The sequence below is a fragment of the Triturus cristatus genome, chromosome 3_1 (genome assembly GCF_964204655.1).
Source record: "Triturus cristatus chromosome 3_1, aTriCri1.1, whole genome shotgun sequence".
In the NCBI taxonomy this organism is placed as follows: Eukaryota; Metazoa; Chordata; class Amphibia; order Caudata; family Salamandridae; genus Triturus; species Triturus cristatus.
Genome location: NC_140583.1, coordinates 810,699,106 through 810,720,550, shown reverse-complemented (window position 1 = coordinate 810,720,550; position 21,445 = coordinate 810,699,106). Strand labels below are relative to the sequence as shown.

The window sequence follows — 21,445 nt, the reverse complement described above, 5'->3', positions numbered from 1 at the left end:
CATATGCAAAGCTGTATCAAAATCACTGTGGAAGGTAAGACCAACATTTTCAGTAACCCTAAAGCTCTGCAACAATTCCTGTAACAGCGAGGGCAACCGAATACCTGAAGAAAATCTCCTAGAGGCGGAGCTAACGAACAAGAACAAGCCTCAGGACTAGATGATCCTGAATAATGGTGTGATTCGGGACCCCTGCGGCACATCGAACTATGGCTGTATCACATAAGTGGACATATAGATGTTAGCTATTGATGCTACAATTATCAAGCTCAATGAACATTATCACTAAGTCTTATCCAATGCAGCAGTCGATTTTAAGGGCTTAGATGTGACCCACTTGATGTAGAGGCAACAAAGTTCTAGATTAACAAATGTTATTATGCTGACACATGTATATATTAGTAATACTCGGCCACCCTGTAATTCCCACAAACGGGGATATCGGCTTGCCGCTCCTGCTCTCATGTGTGCACCACACCAAGTTCCCTTAGTTGATTGGGGAGTGTTTAAGGAGAAAGGGGGTTAGGGAAGCAGGAATTTGGGATTGTCTCCAATACAATTGGGGTACCGGATTGGGTGGGGGGAGGCTGTGGATAAAGGGGGCAAAACATGGTCAACAGCACAGACATGGGCAGCACAATCACTAGCATATTTAGGGCAACACGGTCGAAGAATAAACACAACCTGACCACTGAAATCAGATTACGCCATGACACATACCGTTAGATCACTAACACTGCTGACATGGAATATTAGGGGATTGAACAACTCGCAGAAGACAAGACGGATGCTTGCCTAACTTGACCGGTATTGTGTGGAGGAAGCGCTGCCTCCAAGAAACACACCTCACCAACTCTTCAGAACTAAAAGTGGGTGCCCATTGGGCGTCCACCCAAATTGCATCCTCCTACTCCACGTATGCCCAAGGAGTGCTAATATTAGTCAAACGTGGCATTCCATTCACCCTATTGCATACACTCACGGACACTCAAGGCCGTTACAATATAGTTCAAAGAAATTTTGGTGGCACTACATTAACTCTAATCAATACATACGGACCGAACATCGATGACCCGGCCTTTTCCGCGCAAATATGGGCAAAGCTACAGACTCTAGGGCAAGCAGAAATAGTCTGGGGAGGAGACTTGAATGCATGCTTAGATCGGGCAATGGATAGGTCAACAAGTAACGATAAATATGGTAGACAAGCAGCTAAGGGGCTCAGAGATGGAATGGAGGAGTGGAGGATGATAGATTTATGGCGACTACGGAATGCGGGACACAGAGAAGGAACATGCACCTCTGCAACATATAACAAATGGACTAGAATAGACTATTGGATAGCAACACGTGCAGTTAGCACGTGGACTAGTTCAATAGACCACATGCCCAAGACACTATCTGATCATGAATTCGTCCGACTGGAACTGGCACTCCCCACACATACTCCCAGACAATTTAAGTGGCGTTTCCGGACAACTGCAATGCTAGACCAAGTATTTGAAACAGATTTAAGACAAGCTATAATAGATTACTTTGTGCACAACACAGGGACAGTCACTAGCGCCCAAACACTCTGGGAGGCCTTCAAATGTAACAATCAGGGGATTCTGCATAGGTAAATACACGGGGGTACTGAGGGACATACGGCAGCAGCTGAACAAAGTAGAAAAGGATATCCAGGCACTAGAAAACGAGTACGCGCGAACCCTGAACCCCACACTACTCGCAGAGATTAGAAACAAAATTAATATATATCAGAAGTTCGCAGATAGGGAGGTGAAATACCTATCGCGAAGACACACGGCGCAGAACTACGGTGAGGAGGGCCGTCCGGGACGCACGCTTGCTGACAGGATCCAAGCCTCATACATCTCATCACATATCGTACCGATTATGGATGCACAGGGCACAACACATTACAACACACCTTCTATCATAAACAGATTCTCGGACTATTATGCACAATTGTACTCCACACAACTGTCCATCTCAGATGAAGATATAAATGAATATCTCTATGATATAGCTTTATCCTGGCTCTCTGATGAACATAGAGAATACTTTATGCATCCGATAACTGAAGATGAGATAAAAGAGGCCATCAGATCTCTCCCCAACAATAAAGCTACGGGAACAGACGGCCTTCCGGGTGAATTGTATAAACAATTCAGTGACCTGCTGACCTCTCATCTCCTAGCTATCATATGACTAGCATAGGCCCTAATGGCAATAGGGCATCAGTTTAATAGCCTATCTATGTCCTTTTTAAAAAGGACCAAACTTAAACTATAACCAATCAGGCTCTAGTACCCACTAGAACAATCCCAAGAGAGGCAGAGTCCCTCAGATTTTCAAGCACAAGTGGAAACAACATCCTTAGTTATAAGGGGAGCCTCTCCGGGGAGGAAGGTGGGTTGCATGTGAATCTATGAAAGATACCAAGACCAGATAACTGCAGTTACAGGTTAGTGACTTATTTTCTTATTTAGTATTGGATCTTTCATAGATTCACATGCTTGAATCAGAGTAGCAAGCAGTATTGTAGGTAATTTTAGTACCCTTAGTGGGTGGTGGGTAAGAACAAAATACATCTTTATAATAAGCTATATGCATAAATAAATCTATATTTATTTGCTGGGTCAAGAGATGCCCAATGCCATAAAAATGTATTTGAGGATTTTACAGACTTTGTGTGCGTACCCTTGTCCTTTGTGGAAGCAGGGATGTGTTTGGAAATAAATCTATATATAAACATATATATATATGTATCTATTAACACTCCAGGTGCGGTTTGACGGCATGCGCCATATCGCAGGTGGTGCACGACAAAGCGCTTCCCCTAGGTGCTCGCACATAACCACTCACTCCTTCACTAAAAAGAGTCCATGCACTCATGGAGGGGCAACTCGATTTACACTGTAGAAACTCCCTCGTGACCTATATTTCTTTTTGGTTGATTCAATTGAATTAAAACAAGCATTTACAATGCAACGGTCTCGGCATTGTTAAAGTTAGAGCTATTGGCATTGCTCATGACATTATTTTTGTTTATGTTTTTGTTTTTAAAACATTTAAAGATACGGCATTGTTATTTACAATGTCAATAGCTTAATCACTCTCAAAAGCGAGATTTATTATGCGAGCATTATTTGGGAAGTTTGGCAAATCCATAATTATGAGGAAAACTCTGCAGCATCGCAAAATGCCAGTGTCCCAGTCTAATATGCATGATTAGTATTTGGATTCCATGCCCATTCCTTCTTTGTCCTCTCTGCTGAAACTGCTGTCTGAAGTGTCACATTTTATTAATACTAAACAAAAATCGCACTACCGTGCCAGGGCCAGACTTGGCGTTGATAATGATTGTTTGAAAAGGGAACTTTGAAAGGATACGAACTTGACCAATTCTGGTTTCAAAATACAAGAGAACACTGTAGAGGCATGCGTCTACCGACTGTTATATATAATTTGGGATATATTTCTTAATCTGTCGAGTTCAGCCACTGCATGATTATATTGTTGTCTCTTTTTGAAACTCAGGAGCAGTAACATTGTCGTGATGTCACTAGGGCTTCAAGTGGATGCTTTTTCAATATTATATACAAGCCACAGTTACTGCTAATTTATCTTATGCAACTAACAACGATTGACAAAGCCAATAGTCCTAACTTGTTGTAGGTATCATGTTACTTGTTGTATCATTATGCCTGGATGCAATGACAAAAGAGACAGCAAAATACAAGTCGTATAGACCCCGCGCAACACCGCCCCCCACCCCCACCCTTTTTTTTTTATCCCACTTAAAGCCCTGGGTAGGATACTCAACAACAGGGCCGAACTGGAACCCCAAAGTAGGCCTGGCAATTATATCGGACCAGCTGGAGGGTCATGGGGGAGGTTAATTGTGAAGCACTTTTGCTACAGGAAACGCCCGATGCCCGGGCAAGCCAGCCCGGCCCTGCTCAACAACCCCGTTCTCTCCCGCATTTACCTGTGATCAGGCGCGCAACACCCATTGAACTCAAAGGGCTTCAGCCCCCCCCCCCCCCGTCGCGTGTGGCAGCCCGGGATGAGACCGCTTCCCGGGCAGACACAAAGGCGTGCCCGAGCACTTCACAGGTCTTTAAAAAGACCATTTGCATGTTAATGAGGCCTCGCTGTTGGTTCACCCCTTCTAAGAACCCCCGCAGCTCCACTCTGCCTAGATTCAGCCCCCCGACCCCCGAAATCAGCGCCACTCTGCCTACTGTTTAAAGATTCAGCCCCCCCAGACATTTTTGCTTAGCCCCCCCCGAACTATCAGCAAGTACACTTATTGCACCTCCGCTGCTGACCCATGTATATTTACATCAAACTCCTTTTACCGCCACTCAGTGCCTTGCTGCAACAGAGAATCTTCGGTACCTCAGTACTTGCAGCGTTTTGTAAAAAGCATATTTCCAAGCAGTCATCGAACACCGCTGCCTTTCTCCGAGGCAGAGCAGAAATGCCTCGGAGAAACGCAGCGTCGTTTTCGGATTCGGGGCGTGTTTTGCTGTTATCTCCTCCAGCCATTGGCTGGAGGAGATAATTAGACTTTCTGCAAAAAACACGCCCCCGATCCAAAAAGGACGGGGCCTGATCGGAGTGACGGGACCTCTTCTCCAATGGCTGTCCAGCATTGAAGAGGCCAGCCAATGGAGAACAGGGGAGAAGAGGGGCGGGTTCAAGCCCCTCTTCTCCAAGTCATTAAATCTCCGACTTCCGGTTCTGCCTTCGGCAGACCGGCGGTCCTCGACCTAAAAAGGGCCGTGTTCAATTATAATATACTGCAAATACATCATTATTCTTTATAATTTAGGTTATCCATTTTTTTAAAACACTTTTCTTTAAATATCAAAATTATCAATTTGTAATTTCTGTTTCATAAACATACAATAAATATACTCAGCATATTTAACTGTAGCATTTCACATATTAACATAATGTAATCCCTAGATAAAGATTAACACAGACAAGAAAATCACACACTCTCATACATTCATACTGGTTCAGTCAGCATTCATACTACATTCATAAGCACAAAAAAACTCTGGTAAGTTGGAGACATAAGTATGACAATAATCTCCTTTGACCAAAGAGACAACTGCGATGAGCAGGATCTAAATGTCAGTGGTCGACACGTTTCGGTGGCACAGTAAGAAGATAATCGCCACCTTCATCAGGACCCGCTAAGTAACCAACCAAAGTAACAATACCCAGGGAGTACTTGCTGTCATAGTTCTTGCTATCTGTGATGTAAATAATAGGACCGAGCTTTTTGATATTGGCAATAAATGCCAATTTCCTTTATCTCAAATTTAACTGTTCCTCATCACCGATCAATTGCGGTTTTTTTGGAAACCACAAACTATTCTTTTTTTCACCTTTTGAGACTCTCAAAGAGTCAGGTTTTTCATCATCCATGCATCGTGACAGGATCTCATCAAATGCAATATGGAAATGGTGTCTTCTTAACCGCCACGGTACTTTTTATTCGCGTGAATACTTCAGAAATACCAGCCGTCCGTGAGAGGCGAATCGTAAAAAGGTACGTACCTTTTGGATGATGAAAAACCTGACTCTTTGAGAGCCTCAAAAGGTGAAAAAAAGAATAGTTTGTGGGTTCCAAAAAAAACGCAATTGATCGGTGATGAGGAACAGTTAAATTGGAGATAAAGGAAATTGGCATTTATTGCCAATATCAAAAAGGTCGGTCCTATTATTTACATCACAGATAGCAAGAACTCTGACAGCAAGTACTCCCTGGGTATTGTTACTTTAGTTGGTTACTGAGTGGGTCCTCATGAAGGTGGCGATTATCTTCTTCCTGTGCCACCGAAACGTGTCGACCACTGACATTTAGATCCTGCTTATCGCAGTTGTCTCTTTGGTCAAAGGAGATTATTGTCATACTTATGTCTCCAACTTACCAGAGTTTTTTTGTGCTTATGAATGTAGTATGAATGCTGACTGAACCAGTATGAATGTATGAGAGAGTGTGTGATTTTCTTGTTTGTGTTAATCTTTACCTAGGGATTACATTATGTTAATAAGTGAAATGCTACAGTTAAATATGCTGAGTATATTTATTATATGTTTATGAAACAGAAATTACTAATTGATAATTAATTTTAATATTTAAAGAAAAGTGTTTTAAAAAAATGAATAAACAAAATTATAAACAATAATGATGTATTTGCAGTATATTATAATTTAAAACGGCCCTTTTCTGAATTCAATTGAATCAACCAAAAAGAAATATAGGTCACGAGGGAGTTTCTACAGTGTGGTTTGCCTTTTTTCCCCTCTTCTCCCTGACCTTTAAGATATTTTTTGAGTGGGTCCTAATTTCTCTACGGGGCAACTCGATTTAATAATGCAAGCAAGTGCCGAAACGCGTCTCTTGCGAGAACTGCATTAATAAATTGAGTTTCCCCTCCACAAGTGCATGGACTCTTTTTAGTGATGGAGTGAGTGTTTTTATATATATATGGTAGTAAAGAAACATGTAATCAAAATGGGAAAGGCAAAAATGCATTGATGCAGAAATATGGCGATACATAACCATTTTTTCTAAGAATTTTGCACATTGTTATTTATATTTATATGTGTGTGACGATATGTATATTTTTAAATTATTTATACATATTTATTTATTTTAATAAATAATGTATTTATTTGAATATTTATTGAATACACATTAAAATGAATACGAGTATATTGCTGAATAATCTTTGCTCTTGATTTTACTCGTAAAATGTGCCAAAATGAATTATATGATAACAGCCTATGCAAGTGAATGAGCAAATACGAAAACGGAAGTGTTTCTTCTCTGTTTATTGTCACGTGGGTGTTTTTCACCAAGCATATCAAAAATATGGTGTACTGCACTCTCTTTATGTGATCAAGGGCACTGGATGCCCGAAACGCATCATGGCTATTGAGGAGTGAGGAGAAATAAACAACAATTGCCGTCAAATTGTCCTGGTGTTTCGTTTCTCACAGTTCGCAGTAAGGAGGTGCTGGGAGCGGTGTTGGATGCATATCTATCTCTCTCTCTCTCTCTGTATATATATATATGGTACGCATACATATCTATAACAGATAGTTAAATAATCATAAAGGAAGACGTAATAGATATTACATAACAGTATGATATGCAATGCAATTTAATTATGAATAAACACCTCTATGTGGACTGATTCACCTTATTGAAAGAGATGGCATAGTACCTCCTTGCCTATAGATGCAACGCTTTATTGCGCTGATTCCAGGTAGTAGTGTTGCACCAACGTGTGGGTGCTCTTGCACGTAGCAGCACGACATATCTTCTCTAATGGAACTCCTGCAGACAGAACAGCCGAAGTGGACACAGCTCTCGTTGAATGTGCTTTAGCTTTTATTGTGAGGGGTTTGCCAGTTTTGGAGTGGCAAAACTGAATTGCTGCTGAAATCCATCTTGCTATTGTGGCTTTTGTAACTGCAGTCCCTTGACAATATTAACTATAAGACACTAGCAGTTGATCTGTTTTGCAAATGTTCTTTGTACTGTGGAGACAGAATCTAAGACATCACTTAATGTCCAGTGTATGAAGCGAATATTCGGCCAGTGATGCCGGATTAGGGAAAAAAGTCCGTAGTATGATGGGTTAAAAATATGATGGGTTAATTGAAATGAAATTGAGTAGGAACCTTAGAAATACATTTTGGGTTTGCTCTGAGAAGTACAAACTCTTCAGTGAAACACTAAAAAGGCTTTTGCTTTGTAAAAGTCTGTGCTGACTTTTTTTGTGGAAGTGAGAGCAGGTAATAGAGCAACCTTTCACATGAGGAATTTTAACTCAGCTTTGTGAATCAGTTCGAAAGGCTGCTTCATGAGTTGCAAGAGTATCACATTCAGATGCCTTTCTGGGGGAGAGGCTCGCACTAGTGGGAAAGCCCTGAACAGACCTTTCATAAACTATTTTATCACTCTATTAAAATAGGGAGAGAGAGATGGTGCTGATTGTCTGCATTGTGAAATAGCCACAAGGTGAACTTTGACTTATGCGTGGACGAGACATGATTTAGCCAGTGAGAGGAGATAAGGCAGGATCTGTTCTGGAGATGCTTCTAACAGGTGTAAGTTACTCTGGTGACACTATAAGCAGAATCATTTCCATTTCAACTTGTGTGTTTTATTGGTGCCCTCCACTTGCACTCTGCATAATATATTTCTACATTCTTGAGTGATGTTTAAGTCTCGAAACTCATAGACCTCAGGAGCCATGCGTGGATGTAGAGAGGCTGGCTCCGGATGTAAAATCTGGCCCTGATTCATTGTCAACAGTTTTCATGTTGTTGGTAGGTGGATGGGACTGGTCTATGACAGGAGGAGGAGCTCAATAAACCAGTGCTGGGGAGGAGCCAAGATGGCGACCGGAGCAGACGCTTGAGCGCCCGGCTCCGCCGGCCCTTGGCCTCGGACTATCATCCTGATTCCTATCCTCGCCGATTTTCGAGGTGCAACGTGCGCGACGACGCGCTGACCGCGCCGCCGCTTTCCCGGAGTCTGAGCCCGCCCGGATGCCGGAGTTCTTGGTGCCTTTGTTCTCCGCGCTGGACCCCTGCTCTATTGTGGCCTTGGCCGGCCCCCTGGAAGCTCCGCAGTCACTGGACCCCCGGCGCAAATCTGAGCCCCGCGGCCCCGATCCCGCCTCACACCACGGATTGTCGCCAGATGAGCCGGGGGAGAGACGCCCGGACACCTCCTTCACCTTTCACCTGACGGGCTGGAGTTATAGGGTAAGCCCCGGTGTGGCGGGTCGCCTGCTTCGCTCTGTGGCCCGCGCTGTGGAAGGCTGCGGACCCCCTTCTTCTATTGCCTAGTCGGCTGCAAAGAGAGTCCGAGGGAGGGGAAGCGACTGTTGGCTTTCACCTGTTGCGGCGCAGACCTGCGTGGAATTGCCTCCTTGTTACGACCCCCCCCCTGGCCACTGTACCGTTCAGCGGTAAAACATGGCGTTGATTGCCTGCTCGCTGCTGGGGGGCGATGCTCCGGTCTCGCCCGCTGCCCGCTTCGCCCTCCCTCTACCAGACTCCAGCTCCACAGTGCCGTCCCGGATTGCTGCCGATGTGGGGGCGCAGCTTCCGCTGACATGCGGCTCCGTTCTGGCTGCCCTGCGGGACCTTCGTCTGCAATTGTGTGTTGGCTTGCAAACGCTGAGTGAGCGGTTCGACTCCATACTGTCGGCTGCGGGTCGTGAGCGCCCCGTTTGTTCTCAACAAGACGTGGGTCTGCCAGTGCTTCTGTCCTCTTGCGGGGACGCAACGACTGTGTATAACCGTGCTACACTGGTGTCTGCATCTGGCTTTCCCGGCACCCAGGATCAATCGATCTCCTGCTCAATTGTGGACATATTGTTTCCCCGTTCATTGCTGCCTGCTTTGTTGTTGCCTGCCTCACCGCGTCCGCAAGAGTATCCAGCTGAGCGACACCTGACGTCCTCGAGGAACCGTTCACGGTGGCCTACGGCTTCTTTTATGTGGAACTCCTGTACTTTACAGGCCAGGTCTGGATTTTATATGGTGCACAAGGGGACCTCAAACAATGATCGGCGGCCATTTTGTGACTCTACTTCTCCATCTTCTCCCAAGCGGCCATATTGTCTTTGTCTGCACGGGCTGCGGGGCCTTCATGTGGGGGCTAGTCTAATTTTACGCCCGCGATCGGGCCAGGGCTAGATTGATTTCTATCACCATGGTGTCACGGATGGGCTGGACTGGGACTGGAACTGTCTGCATATGTTGTGCGCACTCGTCGCGATTTGTCTGCCTTCATTTATATTGTTGTGACACGTTATCTTCGCACGACCGCCTTTGGGTGTAGTGGGTTCTTAGTGTGTGGAGACGTAGTTGGCCGGTGGTTTCGGGCGCTCCGAGGTTACGTGGGCTCCTCCCCGCTTTCTTCTTTGTTTTCTTATTTTCTTTACTCTATTCCTACTTTCTCTCTTGTCTATATTTCGGGTTCATTGGGCGACAGGCACTATGCCGGGGGGGGGGGCAGGCCGTAGCCTCCGCATTGGTGTAGGGTGGGGGGGTAAATTACCTTTTCTTTTTAGTTCTATGGGCCTCTTTCTTCTATGTCTCTGCGCTATACTTGTTTCCGATTCGGGGTCCGGGTGTGGGGTGGATTGAGTGAGGGCGGCTTTGGAGGGGTGCGTATTTACTCATGTGACTATCCTGTTATATAACTGCATCGCCTCACTGTCTGAGATTCTCTATGGCCGTTTTAATGATGCTGCTGCTCTCCCGTGTGATGAAGCCATCTTGCGGACTCGAATCTCCTTGGTTCTATCCTCTACTGACTTTTTCCTCGATAAAATTATTTTGAAAACCTTAAAATTAACCTTTACTTCTCCTTCCCCTGGTGTCAAGGATCTCTCCAGTGTATAACTCCTGAATCGTTGCTAATCTTGACCATTGACGCACAGGGGTTGTAATGTGTGTCTCAGTGCTTAACCGTTTTGTGGCCGGCCTGATGGTTGTAGGCCCGTATTTGTCCTTTTCATATGCACAAATAAAGGTTTTTAAAAAAAAATAAAAATAAACCAGTGCTGCCTGGGCAACTTGGAAGTTATCAAGATGAGCATAAATCAAGGATAATTGCATTGATAGGGCATTCCCCCACAGCCCTGGTAGGGGATATCGACTGGCAAAAACTGGAATTTGGTGTTGCTGTTTGTTGCAAAGGGATCCAATGTTAGTTTCCACCACAGCAAGAATGTTTTGTTCAGTTGCAGTTGATCCAGTTCCCACTCGTGGCAACTATCATTGGCTCTGCTGAGAGTGTCCACTAAGGTGTTGTGCACTCCGGACACATGCTCGGCCTTCACGAAGATCTTGTGGGTCAATTCCAAAGCTCTTGGGCTTCGTGAGACAGTGTGAGAGATGTGGTACCTCCTTGTTTGTTGATATAATACATACTGGTCTTATTGTCAGTACGGACCAACACCGACGCTCCTGTGACTCGTGGGAGAAAAGCCTGCAAAGTAAGAAAGATGTCTTTCAGCTCTAGGCTGATGAGGTTCATAGATTTCTGACGTGCTGACAACTTTCCTTGAATCTGTAGGTCCTGCAAGTGGCCACCCCAGCTTTCCAATGAAGCGCCCGTGGTGATTATAAAATTGTTTACCAATGGCACGAACATGAGGCCTTGATAGAGATGAGAGATCTGAGACCACCACATTAGAGTTTCTATCATCCTTGGGGTTAGGGTTATGAAGTCCTCGAAGGAGCCTTCTGATTGAATCCATTGGAGTTGAGGCTCTTTCTGTAATGGCCTCATTTTGAGGCATGCCAGCAGAAGTTGGTTGATTACGGAAGAAATCATTACCAGTAACAACTTGAACAGCACCATTGAAACATACTTTTTTCTTGAGATTTTGTGAGCCAAGTTTGTTAGCCTCCTTTGTCTTTCCAGGGAGAGGAAGGCTTTATTCTAGATAGTATCCAGGTCAGCTTCTAGAAACTGCATCATTTGACTGAGAGTAGTTGACGATTTTTACGATTGGCGGTGAGACCCAGCTTGGGAAATAGTGACAGGCAGGCTTTGGTAGCTCTGGCAGCCTGCCTTGAAGTTGCAGCTTTTAGCAGCCAGTCATCTAGGTAGGGATATACCTGATGACCTTGTTTCCTGAGAGCGGCTGCTACCGGGGACAAACACTTGGTGAATATGCATGGGACTGACTTGAGTCTGAATAGAAGGACACAGAATTGATAATGGGTACCAGCTACAGTGAAGCAGAGATATTTGCGATGTTTGGGATGAATGGGGATATGGAAATATGCATCATCCAGGTCTAGGGACGTCATGACGTCTCTGCCGTTTAGGATGTGGAAAATGACAGAGAGAGTAAACATTCTAAAGGATTGGTTGCAGAGGAATTTTTTTATGTTTCTGAGGTCCAGAACGGGTCTCCATTCCCCTGTTTTGTTGCGTATGTGCAAAAAAACTGGAGTAGAATCTCTTTCCTTTCTGAGCAACCAGAACCTTTTTTATTGCTCATTTTGCAAGCATTATGGGGGCCTCCTTTTTTATTAAGTGAAGACAAAGGGGGTGCGCTCCCCTTGGAGGACTGTTAGGTGCTCTTTCTGTAAACTCCAGGGTATGGCCATATGTAACTAGGTCTAATGCCCTTCTAACAGACGTGATGTTTCCCCATTGATGCAGGTAGTTGGAGATGTTTGCACCTACAGGGTGTGACGGAGGTGATGTAGTTGGTACTTGGTTTAGGTCACTGCTTGCGGCCTGTATCCGGGCTCTGGGGTGGTGGCTTTCTTCGGGGACCCTGTCTTGCACAACCCACTGTGGATGGTTGATGATATGCCTGTTGCTGATAGGCAGGTCGAAATTGGGGCTGGTATGATTGGGAGTGCTGATAACCATACCTGTATGTTGAGAAACCTCAGTCGTGAGCCCCCGGAATGGGCAACTTCTGGCATTGGAGGGTGCTGAGCGACTTGGCTGTGTCAGTATCAGTCTTGATGGCTAAGAGGGCATCAAGATAGGCTTGCTAAATAGTGTGTCCCATGATAGGCCATATCAAGGATCTTAGACTGAACTTCAAGACTAAATGATGTTGCCTTAAGCTATCCTTGGCATCTTAAAACTGCTGCGCCCGCCAACTGGCGGAAGCCAGTAGAGGCAATGTCCATGGCACAGTCTATTACTTCTGCAGAGGTACGTTTGTCTTCCAATGATATTTTCTTGTGTTCAGATCTTTTATCCTCAGGTATTAGGTCTATGAGGGAACCAATATCCGACCATATTTGTCGATCATAGCAGCCAAATACACCTAGGGAGTTGGGCGCACAAACGGTAATGGCCGACATGAAGGAGAACCTTTTGCCTATATTATCGTCCTTCTTTGTCTGGCGGCACCAATAAAGATGCAGATGGGTTTTTCGAGGGACGAATGGGATATTATGGAATCCATTTGGGGGTGTCCTGTCAGGCATGCAGGAGAATCTTCCGGAGCCCTATAGGTTTTATCAATACAAGACAGGACAGCTGCCACGGTGGCAGGGTTCCTCATTATTTTCACACCTTCTTCCTAGATGTAGTCTATAATAGGTATAGACCAAACTGACTTCCTTGTTTGCTCCTTAAAGTAATAGAGGAAACAGTCAGATTGTTCGACAGAAATGCGGAGGTGGAATCGTGTCGCCGCCCTATCCACTAAGTTATGAAAACCTTCAACGTCTTCTAGAGGCGAGTCAACAGGGTGCTAAGGAGGTGGTGACAGAGTGGGAATGACGTAGACATCCCAATCATCTAATGGGGGCTCAGATTCAGGAATTTAGCCTTCTTCTCTGTCATCATCAGATAATGATGGATCATCCCTCAGTGGTAGAGCAATGCGAGAAACCGGCGTAATCCTAGGAGAGATAGGTGGAGGAATTGGTAGAGTTTGTGGAGAAGAAGGTTACGGTGGAACAACAGGTTGTTCTACAGGAGGATCAGAAAAATGTTACCTATAATCCATAAGCGTAGCCTATAGATTCTGAACCACAGATCTTGACATCGTTACTTGGTCCTGTCTGAGCAGAGGATCAGAATAGTACCCGACCTCCTCATAATGCCTCTGAAGAGGAGGACACTAGCACTGCAAGAAAAGGCTTTGTCTTCGAAGTTGACTTCCGAAGGGGCCATCATCATCATCTGAATCCTCTAGCTCCAGTAGTTGACGTGGAGGCAGAGGTGACACCTTATTGTGTGAAGTAACCTCAGGCTGCAAAAAGGTTTTTGATATTTTAGTAATTCGAATTTTCGGTGACAGTGGTGTCGACAGCATAGTCGTCAGCGCAATGTACGTATCCTGCTTTGATATTGATGTGTACATTGTACCTTTCATAGATGGAATCATCGTCTGCGTCATCGACGGGGACAGAGTCATCATCGACGGAACCACTGCCGACAGAGTCATGGTCCACGGAATCGTCGACAAAGGCGGCGGTGATGGAGTCATCGGTGTATTCGTCGATGTGGTCGTCGTCGACGACCACATTGATGACTCCATCACCGCCGACAACGACTTTGTCAATTAGGTCTTCGTGGATGCTGCAATCCTCATCGACGAGAAGGGGTGTCTATGACTGCTGTCGTTGTTGTCTTTGCTGTCGATGGTCTCGATGACGAGACAGTAGTCACCGTTGTCGTCGACAAGCATGGTGTCGACGGTGGTGGCGCTGTCGACGGAGCTGTGAGAGAGGATTTACACCTCATCTTCGAAGGATCTGAGGAAGAACAATGAAGACGTTCTTTATCCTTTGTAGAAGGCTTAGTTGGCTCAGACAATGCTTTTTCTGCGGAGAATTTTTTCTGTTTCTCCTTTTTGTGTCCTTATGGGATGGTTTAAGCGACTTCTTTGCTCTCCTCAGCGGTCCCAGCCTGGAATCTTGATCTTTTGCGAGATCTTGAAGAGACATAGCTATCCTCCTCAAAAGATGTCTGAGTTTTTTACTTTTGGAGCCATAAGAGAAGGCGTCCCTCCCAGTCCCTCGAAGTCTTGAAGAAAAACGTACGACAAATTGTAAATTCTTTTACCTTATAAAGAAGGTAGAGCAATAAAGACAAGCCTTATGTGTGTCATTCACATGTAGTATTTTCTTCCCACATGTCTAGTAGGGTTGGAAAAGGCCTGTAGTGTCAGCCATTGTAGAAGTAGAAAAGTTCTGAATAATCTTGCTTGAAGAAAAAACAGCAGAGCTAGGGTGACTCCCTTCACACATGACGTGTGGTGAAAATATGAGGGACTCAGTCTCTCTTGGGGGTGTTCTAGAGGGTAATAGCACCTGATTGGTTATAGTTCGTGTTGGGTCCTTTTATAAACAATCATTGGCATAGCCAATAGGTCTCACCTTTGGGACCTTATAAGTGTTTAGTTATCCAACACAATATCCTTGGTGCAGCAACATCAAGTGTTGCATAGCTAAACTCTTATAAGGTCCCAAAGGTCAGATCTATTGGCTATGCCAATGCTTGTTGGTAGTTGCAGGGAGATTATGTGATTTGCCTAGAATCACAGGTTGTTGAGCCGACGCCGAGACTTGAACCTGCTACTGGCATATCTAACATAAAGCTACAAACAACATAACTTCCACTGTAGCAAAGCTCCAGATGTATAACACTATATAACAGCAAGTATCACATATAAATGTGACAGTCCTCAATCCATAATCGTCTTATCTTCATGCAGGGGACGATGTGGTATACCCGAGACCGAATTAAAGGGGTCCTCCGGTGAAAGATGGGAAGAAATGGGAGTTTCTTCCCAAATCGGGATTCCAAGGTTTTCTACGCACACATTTCACCACGTAAATCGTAATTGAACATGTCAGCAGAAAACAGCGCAAAATGTGAGGGGAAAACTGCCGAAATCAGTGCGGAAACGTGGAACTGATTAGTGCGTTAATGTTTCATTCAAAGAATGCCACCTTGCTCCAGTGTCATTATTTTCTGGTGCAGAATTCCCGTAACTGAAGTCCACGAGAATCCAAACGAGCGCCGTAGGTGTGTGGCGATGTCACTCTGACAGCTACGGATTCACTCCAGGTTTCTCCTGCAGAGTAGTATGCATATAGCTGGCTGCGCTCCATAAATGAAGCTGTGGCCTTCTACTGAATACCGTACCCAAGCAAAGAGCTGTGCCATGGTACCCCCGCGAGACACCCAAAACTAAACAGTCCTTTGAAGAGCATTTCCATCATGAATATTTACACCTTGTTGCCAGGGCAGCTTAGGCAGATCAGGTCTGTTTAGTTTCATGCGAACTTTTGGTGAAGCAGCTCACAAACTCGAATTCAAGCTTGCTAGTTAAATAGGAGAGGACAAAACCAGGGGGCAACTCTAAGCAGATCACAGAGCAATTTAGCAAAAAATGTCAAAATAGCACCAAGTATAAACCTCCCTGTTAAGAGCCTTTCAGTGGGTGTGCTATGAAAGAGGGTTATAAGCTACCCAGCTGCAGACAGGGTACGTCAGAGCAGACGGACGAACTAGAGTTCTTGTGGTCTTTTACAGTGTCTTCTAGAGCCCTAATGTTGTGACAGTTCATGCAGGAACGTAATTTCAAGAAGCTCCGTTTCTAAACCACTTCCAAATGCGAGAACCTCCAAAATTCAGAAAAAAATAATTAAATAAATGGGTGGGAACCAGTAACTTCATAAAATCTAGTATGGGCGAAGAATGAGTTCAGACAGAATATCCGAAGAGGGAGGGGGAGAATGGAGGGGGGAGTGCGAGCAGAGGAGCATTCACAGCGATAGAAGACACAAATGAAACTGACGAAGAGGGAGGGGGAGAAGGGAGGGGGGGGTGCGAGCAAAGGAGACTGATTACAGCAATAAAAATACAGATGGCAGCTGTGCACGCGCTTGTGAACGCAAGCTGGAGGCCAGCAAAAGCCTCTGGTGGCACTTTTAAAAGCCACTTATTAAATGTCTCGAAGAGACAGCGCATGTGCTGTCTCAGATGAGACCTGAAAAGGACATAGATAGGCTATTAAACTGATGGGCTATTGCCATTAGAACTTATGATAGTTATGCATGCTGCTTTACAATGATACCGTGGGGGGAAACATCCATTACAACGCAGTCATTACAACGGCCTACCTTTACAACGCTAGTGTTACAATGCATCTGCCTTTACATCGCATGCCATTACAACGCATGTCACTACAACGCATGCCATTACAACGCATACCATTAAAACGCATGCCATTACAACGCATTATAAGGTAAGTAATGGAGATTTGTTTAATATTAGGGTGTGTATGGGTTTTGGGGTACATGAAAATAGTAATTTTTACCCCTACACTATCCAACACTTTCCCCACTGTTGCACTCATTGGAGTGGGAATAGTAATGTTTACCCCTACACTATCCAACACTTACCCTACTGTTGCACTCACTGGAGTGGGAATAGTAATTTTTACCCCTACACTATCCAACACTTACCCTACTGATGCCCTAAAAGTATTATGTGTTGTAATGGTATGCATTGTAATGATATGGGTTGTAATGGAATGCGTTGTAATGGTAGTTTTTAAATGCGTTGTAAAATCATGCAATGTAATGGTAGTTGCGATGTAAAGACTGCGTTGTAAAAGCATTTGTTGTAAATGCAAGCGTTGTAACATCATATATTCTACCGTGGGACTCCCACTTTGACGACGGGGAATGATTCATGCATTTGAATCTATGAAAGATCCAATACTGGCAAAGAACCGGTGTGGAGCTGTCCTTTTACTCTTTGAACAACCTTTATCCTCTGTTTATTGCCTCTGCGTTAGCACCGTTACGGACCAGGTACTTTAAATGTATCAATGAATGAACATCTGTAGGATTATTGTTAATTGCCTCAGAATTGCTAGGAGGGGGTCAGAAAGTCTTCCTCTCCCGTTGTATTCAGAAATTAACGTATTATGTACAAAGTTTACGTGAAAATGGAAAATAAAATCCAAAATTATCTGTGCAAAAACTGCTAACATATTGCACCGGCCTTGAACTTGAGCTCTGGCCAAACTATATGTAAAAGTTGGAGCTATGGCACCAAGACCCTTATTAAATTGTCTAGCATACGGACAATTTAGAACCGAGCATACAAGCCTTTATGACGGATAGTAAACTTACACTGTTTTTTTATTCCATAACCAGGAAGAATGTCACCGATTTTGAAAGGTTTTAATCTTTCAGGGTGAAGCCAGAAACATCTATGATGGACCCTCATCAATAAAACCTCTTATACCAAATTGTTCTATGTACACCTTTTGCCTTTTTGTGTAGGTGTACATTGTCCTAAGTGCTTTAATTGTGCTGTAAAGCGGCATGTTGACACCATGCAGCACACAATAAAAATGGATGATTCTGAGGCAGCGATTGCATGTGAAGGCCAGACAGTAAAGGAATGAACAACGTTCCCTACCATTGAAGAAGCTCTTGGCCCTCAGGTAGCTGACACTTAGGCGCAGGATGGACAGCTTATCCAGGCTGGAGGTCACCTCCTCGGGAAAGGGCAACAGACTGGCCAGCCGCTCTAGCTCCTGGTTCAACCGCTCTCGGTGCCGTTTTGATGGGTTTGACTTCACTACTTCCACTGTTGGAGGTTTGGTCCTGCAGCACACGGAGAGAAAGTAAAGAAACATATGAGACTTACAAGTTGAACAAAAGTGCAGAAAAAAAGAGAGAACTTAAGGATTCCTGAGTATCTTAGCCTCATATGCAGACAGGAAACCATCACCCATGTGCTTCCCAGTGCCAAGCGCTGAGACAATCCAGCATCAATCACTGAGTATAAAGCTCCGTCCCTGAGCTTAACGAGACCAAGCAACAAGAAAGAACTGCCACCCCAAAGCCTTTTTTTCTATTGAGGACAAAAAAGGACAACCCTGAGCTTCCCAGCACCCGGACTGAGATGAAGCCCCGTACTCCGTGTAGCAGGCCAGGTTCGGAGAATAAACCACAATGCGGAATAAACAAGAATTGCTGACCTTAACTGTTGGTTCTAGGCACTAGAAGGGAATGTCCCATCAGGACAGTAGATGGGACAATATTCATAGCTCAATTTTTTAATGTATTTTAAGAAAATTAAATTTAATTTCTATTTACAGTTTAGCTTTTAGATTTAATTTGTGTATAAACTGTTTAACAACATAATTTTCTCAATAAACATACATATAAATGTTTATTGTCACCAAATCAGAGCCTCTGCAAGTGTCATTAAGAAGGCAGTAACAAGCATGAAATATTTTCCCAGATAAACGGACTTTTTTACATTCTGAATTATATGAATCCCTCTCAAGTTTGCTCTACGTATATGTGCTATGGAATAACTTTGTGATATGTAGCTCTCATTGAGAACCACTAGCCTGAAAAACAGATTCTAAATCAGGATATTCACTGTTATGTCAGAGCAATAGTAGGAAACAACAGCTGTTTTCCATTGATGCTTTGTCCGAAAGGAATTCCAGGCAGCTCTGACAGGGCTCTTAGAGAGCCTGTCACTTGAGTGGTGACTCTCTGCTCCAATAGAAGGCAGAGAATACAGCTTTGGTATGAGAGGCACACGGGGTGGTGGGAAAGGTGGCAAGAGGCCAGGTATTTTTTTTTTTTAAGTTTGTGTCAGGGAGGAGAAGCCATGTTGTGTATGGTTCCCCTGTTAATCCTCTGCCCCTGCGTGGCAGCTGAAAGCAGGTGAGGATGATTTGGGGGCAAAGCATAAAACAAAATTAAAGAAGGGTAAATGATGAATATACTGGATGTTTGTCACCTCAAGGTTCAGAATGACATCATAGAAAATGAGAGCTTCATTGTCTATTTGAAGTTACTCAGAAGTCCGCTTGACAAACATGCCTGTTATTTACTGTTACCTGTCTAAAATTCTATATATGATACATGGGATTCTGTAATCCTTGCATAAACGGCAGTCTATAATTTCTTTATAATGGACAACTTGTAACGCACCCAGTCGCCCATTATAAAGATTATAATGAAAAAACGTCAGAACTTGACTCTTATAAGTTATTAAAGTCTAGTTCTGACATCACAATGCCTGTTGCGAGGGCAGCAGCCAAGGTGAAAGGCAGGTCAGGTCATGGAGTATAACTGAAGCAGTTGTTTAAAGCAACGACAACAGAATGTTGCTTTTCTTTCTTTTGCTCGATTATAATAGCTTACAATGACAAACAGAGAGAATATGATTATTTTTTGCACTCCTTCGAAACTAAAAGCTAGAATCTTTCTGCATGTTTCTACACATTCCAGGCTACTACAGCTTTTTTTTAACTGACTTGTATTGAACAGTTTCTAACAGCTGTTTGCAACAAATATCTAACAGGCTTTTGATGAGTTTATTTTTGCACTAGATGCTTTATTTTTATTCTTCATATTTGCAAACATGCTCACTCTTTCATATGAAAGATCTATGCACCAAGGTTTTAAGTGGTTTGTGGGAAAGGTTATGGCCTGACCATGTATTATATAGGATAAAGTACCCCCTGGCGTACATGATGAGGATACTCCAAGTCACCTCGGAGTTCCATGAGCTTATATATTAACCCGGCCTTCAGCCTTGTCTCTCTATATGGTTATGGAACTCCTTGGTGACTTGCAATATCCTTATAATGTGTGGCAGGAGGTACTTTATCCCTTATATAATGCTGGACCACTTTTACCAACATCCTATTATTATTATTAATCTGGTTGCATATCCTAAATTGAGATTAGATACTCCAGTTATGGATACACATGCCTCGCAGGATAAAGCTGTGGCCCTCCTCATTCCAAGCCAGACTGTATAAAGCCCATCAAATCCTCATCCAGTGCCTGAGAGTATACGCCTTCAGAACCTACCAACTGTATGCCTGGCTCAACAAAGCCCCTTTACTCAATATCCCAAGTCTGGCTGTTAAAGCTGCCAGCCACTCATCGCATATCAAATGTCGGTTGTGTACTTTTCCATATCATACCTTGCTGTATGCAGCCCAGGCCTTACTCCTCACCACAACTCACACGTCTTGTTTTAGAAAACAAAATCCCTCCTCATCGCATGTCTGGCTGCATGCCGTACAATCACTCTCCCCACCATGCCCGTTTCTTACAGCTTGAACCATAGCGTCTGGTTTTACATGCTCCAGCTCTATCTGTCACACGTCTGGTTTTAACTAGCTACAGCATTTCCAGTCACTGCACTCACCATCACATCTGGTTTTACATAGCTCCACCTCTTTCATTTACATGTCTGGGTTTAGTCGCTTTCAGCACTTCCCATCACATCTGGTTTTATACAGCTCCAATCCTTCTCATCGTGTATGGTTCTATACAGCTCTTAAACTTCCTATCAGGTGGTGTGGTTAGTCTTCTTCCTCCCTATCAGATATCTGGTTTAATTCAGTTTCAATCTTTCCCATCACATCTGGTTTTGGCACTTCCCATCATTCTGGCTTTATACAGCTCCAGCCCCTCCCATTCCGCCTTTTCCATCACGTCTGTTTTTAGGTTTCGCCTGTACATCGCTTCGCTGTGCTTGAGAAATCTATTGTTTTTGATATAAACTTAAGAGACGTACATCCACCCCCTCTCTTTCCTGGCTTCTCATTGGTTCCTGTGTATGCCACTTACCTTTCCTCCATTTCAATTGGCTGTAGCATATCTTCCTGCATTTACCAATGCTTGTTCCTTGTCTGATTTTCTTATCAGTTTCCCACCAACGAAATACTGCTAATATCTGCTTTTTGGAACTATATTTTCATAAAGTTTTGCCTTTTACTATTGCAGCATATTTATATAACAATTTGTCACCCGGAGGGAATAAGTGATTTGCATAGAATCAAAGGATGTTGTGCAGCTCTGCTGAGACTCAAACTGGGATCACCAGCTCTTT

The 21,445-nt window shown here is 44.0% G+C and overlaps 1 protein-coding gene across 1 annotated transcript in view; it reads right to left on the bottom strand.

Annotated features, from left to right (window-relative positions):
* The window catches only part of LOC146861089 (aryl hydrocarbon receptor-like), an 867,902-nt gene that overhangs the window by 715,028 nt on the left and 131,429 nt on the right, over nt 1-21,445 (bottom strand). Inside the window, exon 2 of the mRNA XM_085645144.1 lies at nt 17,990-18,177. Coding sequence (XP_085501270.1) covers nt 17,990-18,177 — 188 coding nt within the window. The remainder of the gene's footprint in view (nt 1-17,989; nt 18,178-21,445) is intronic.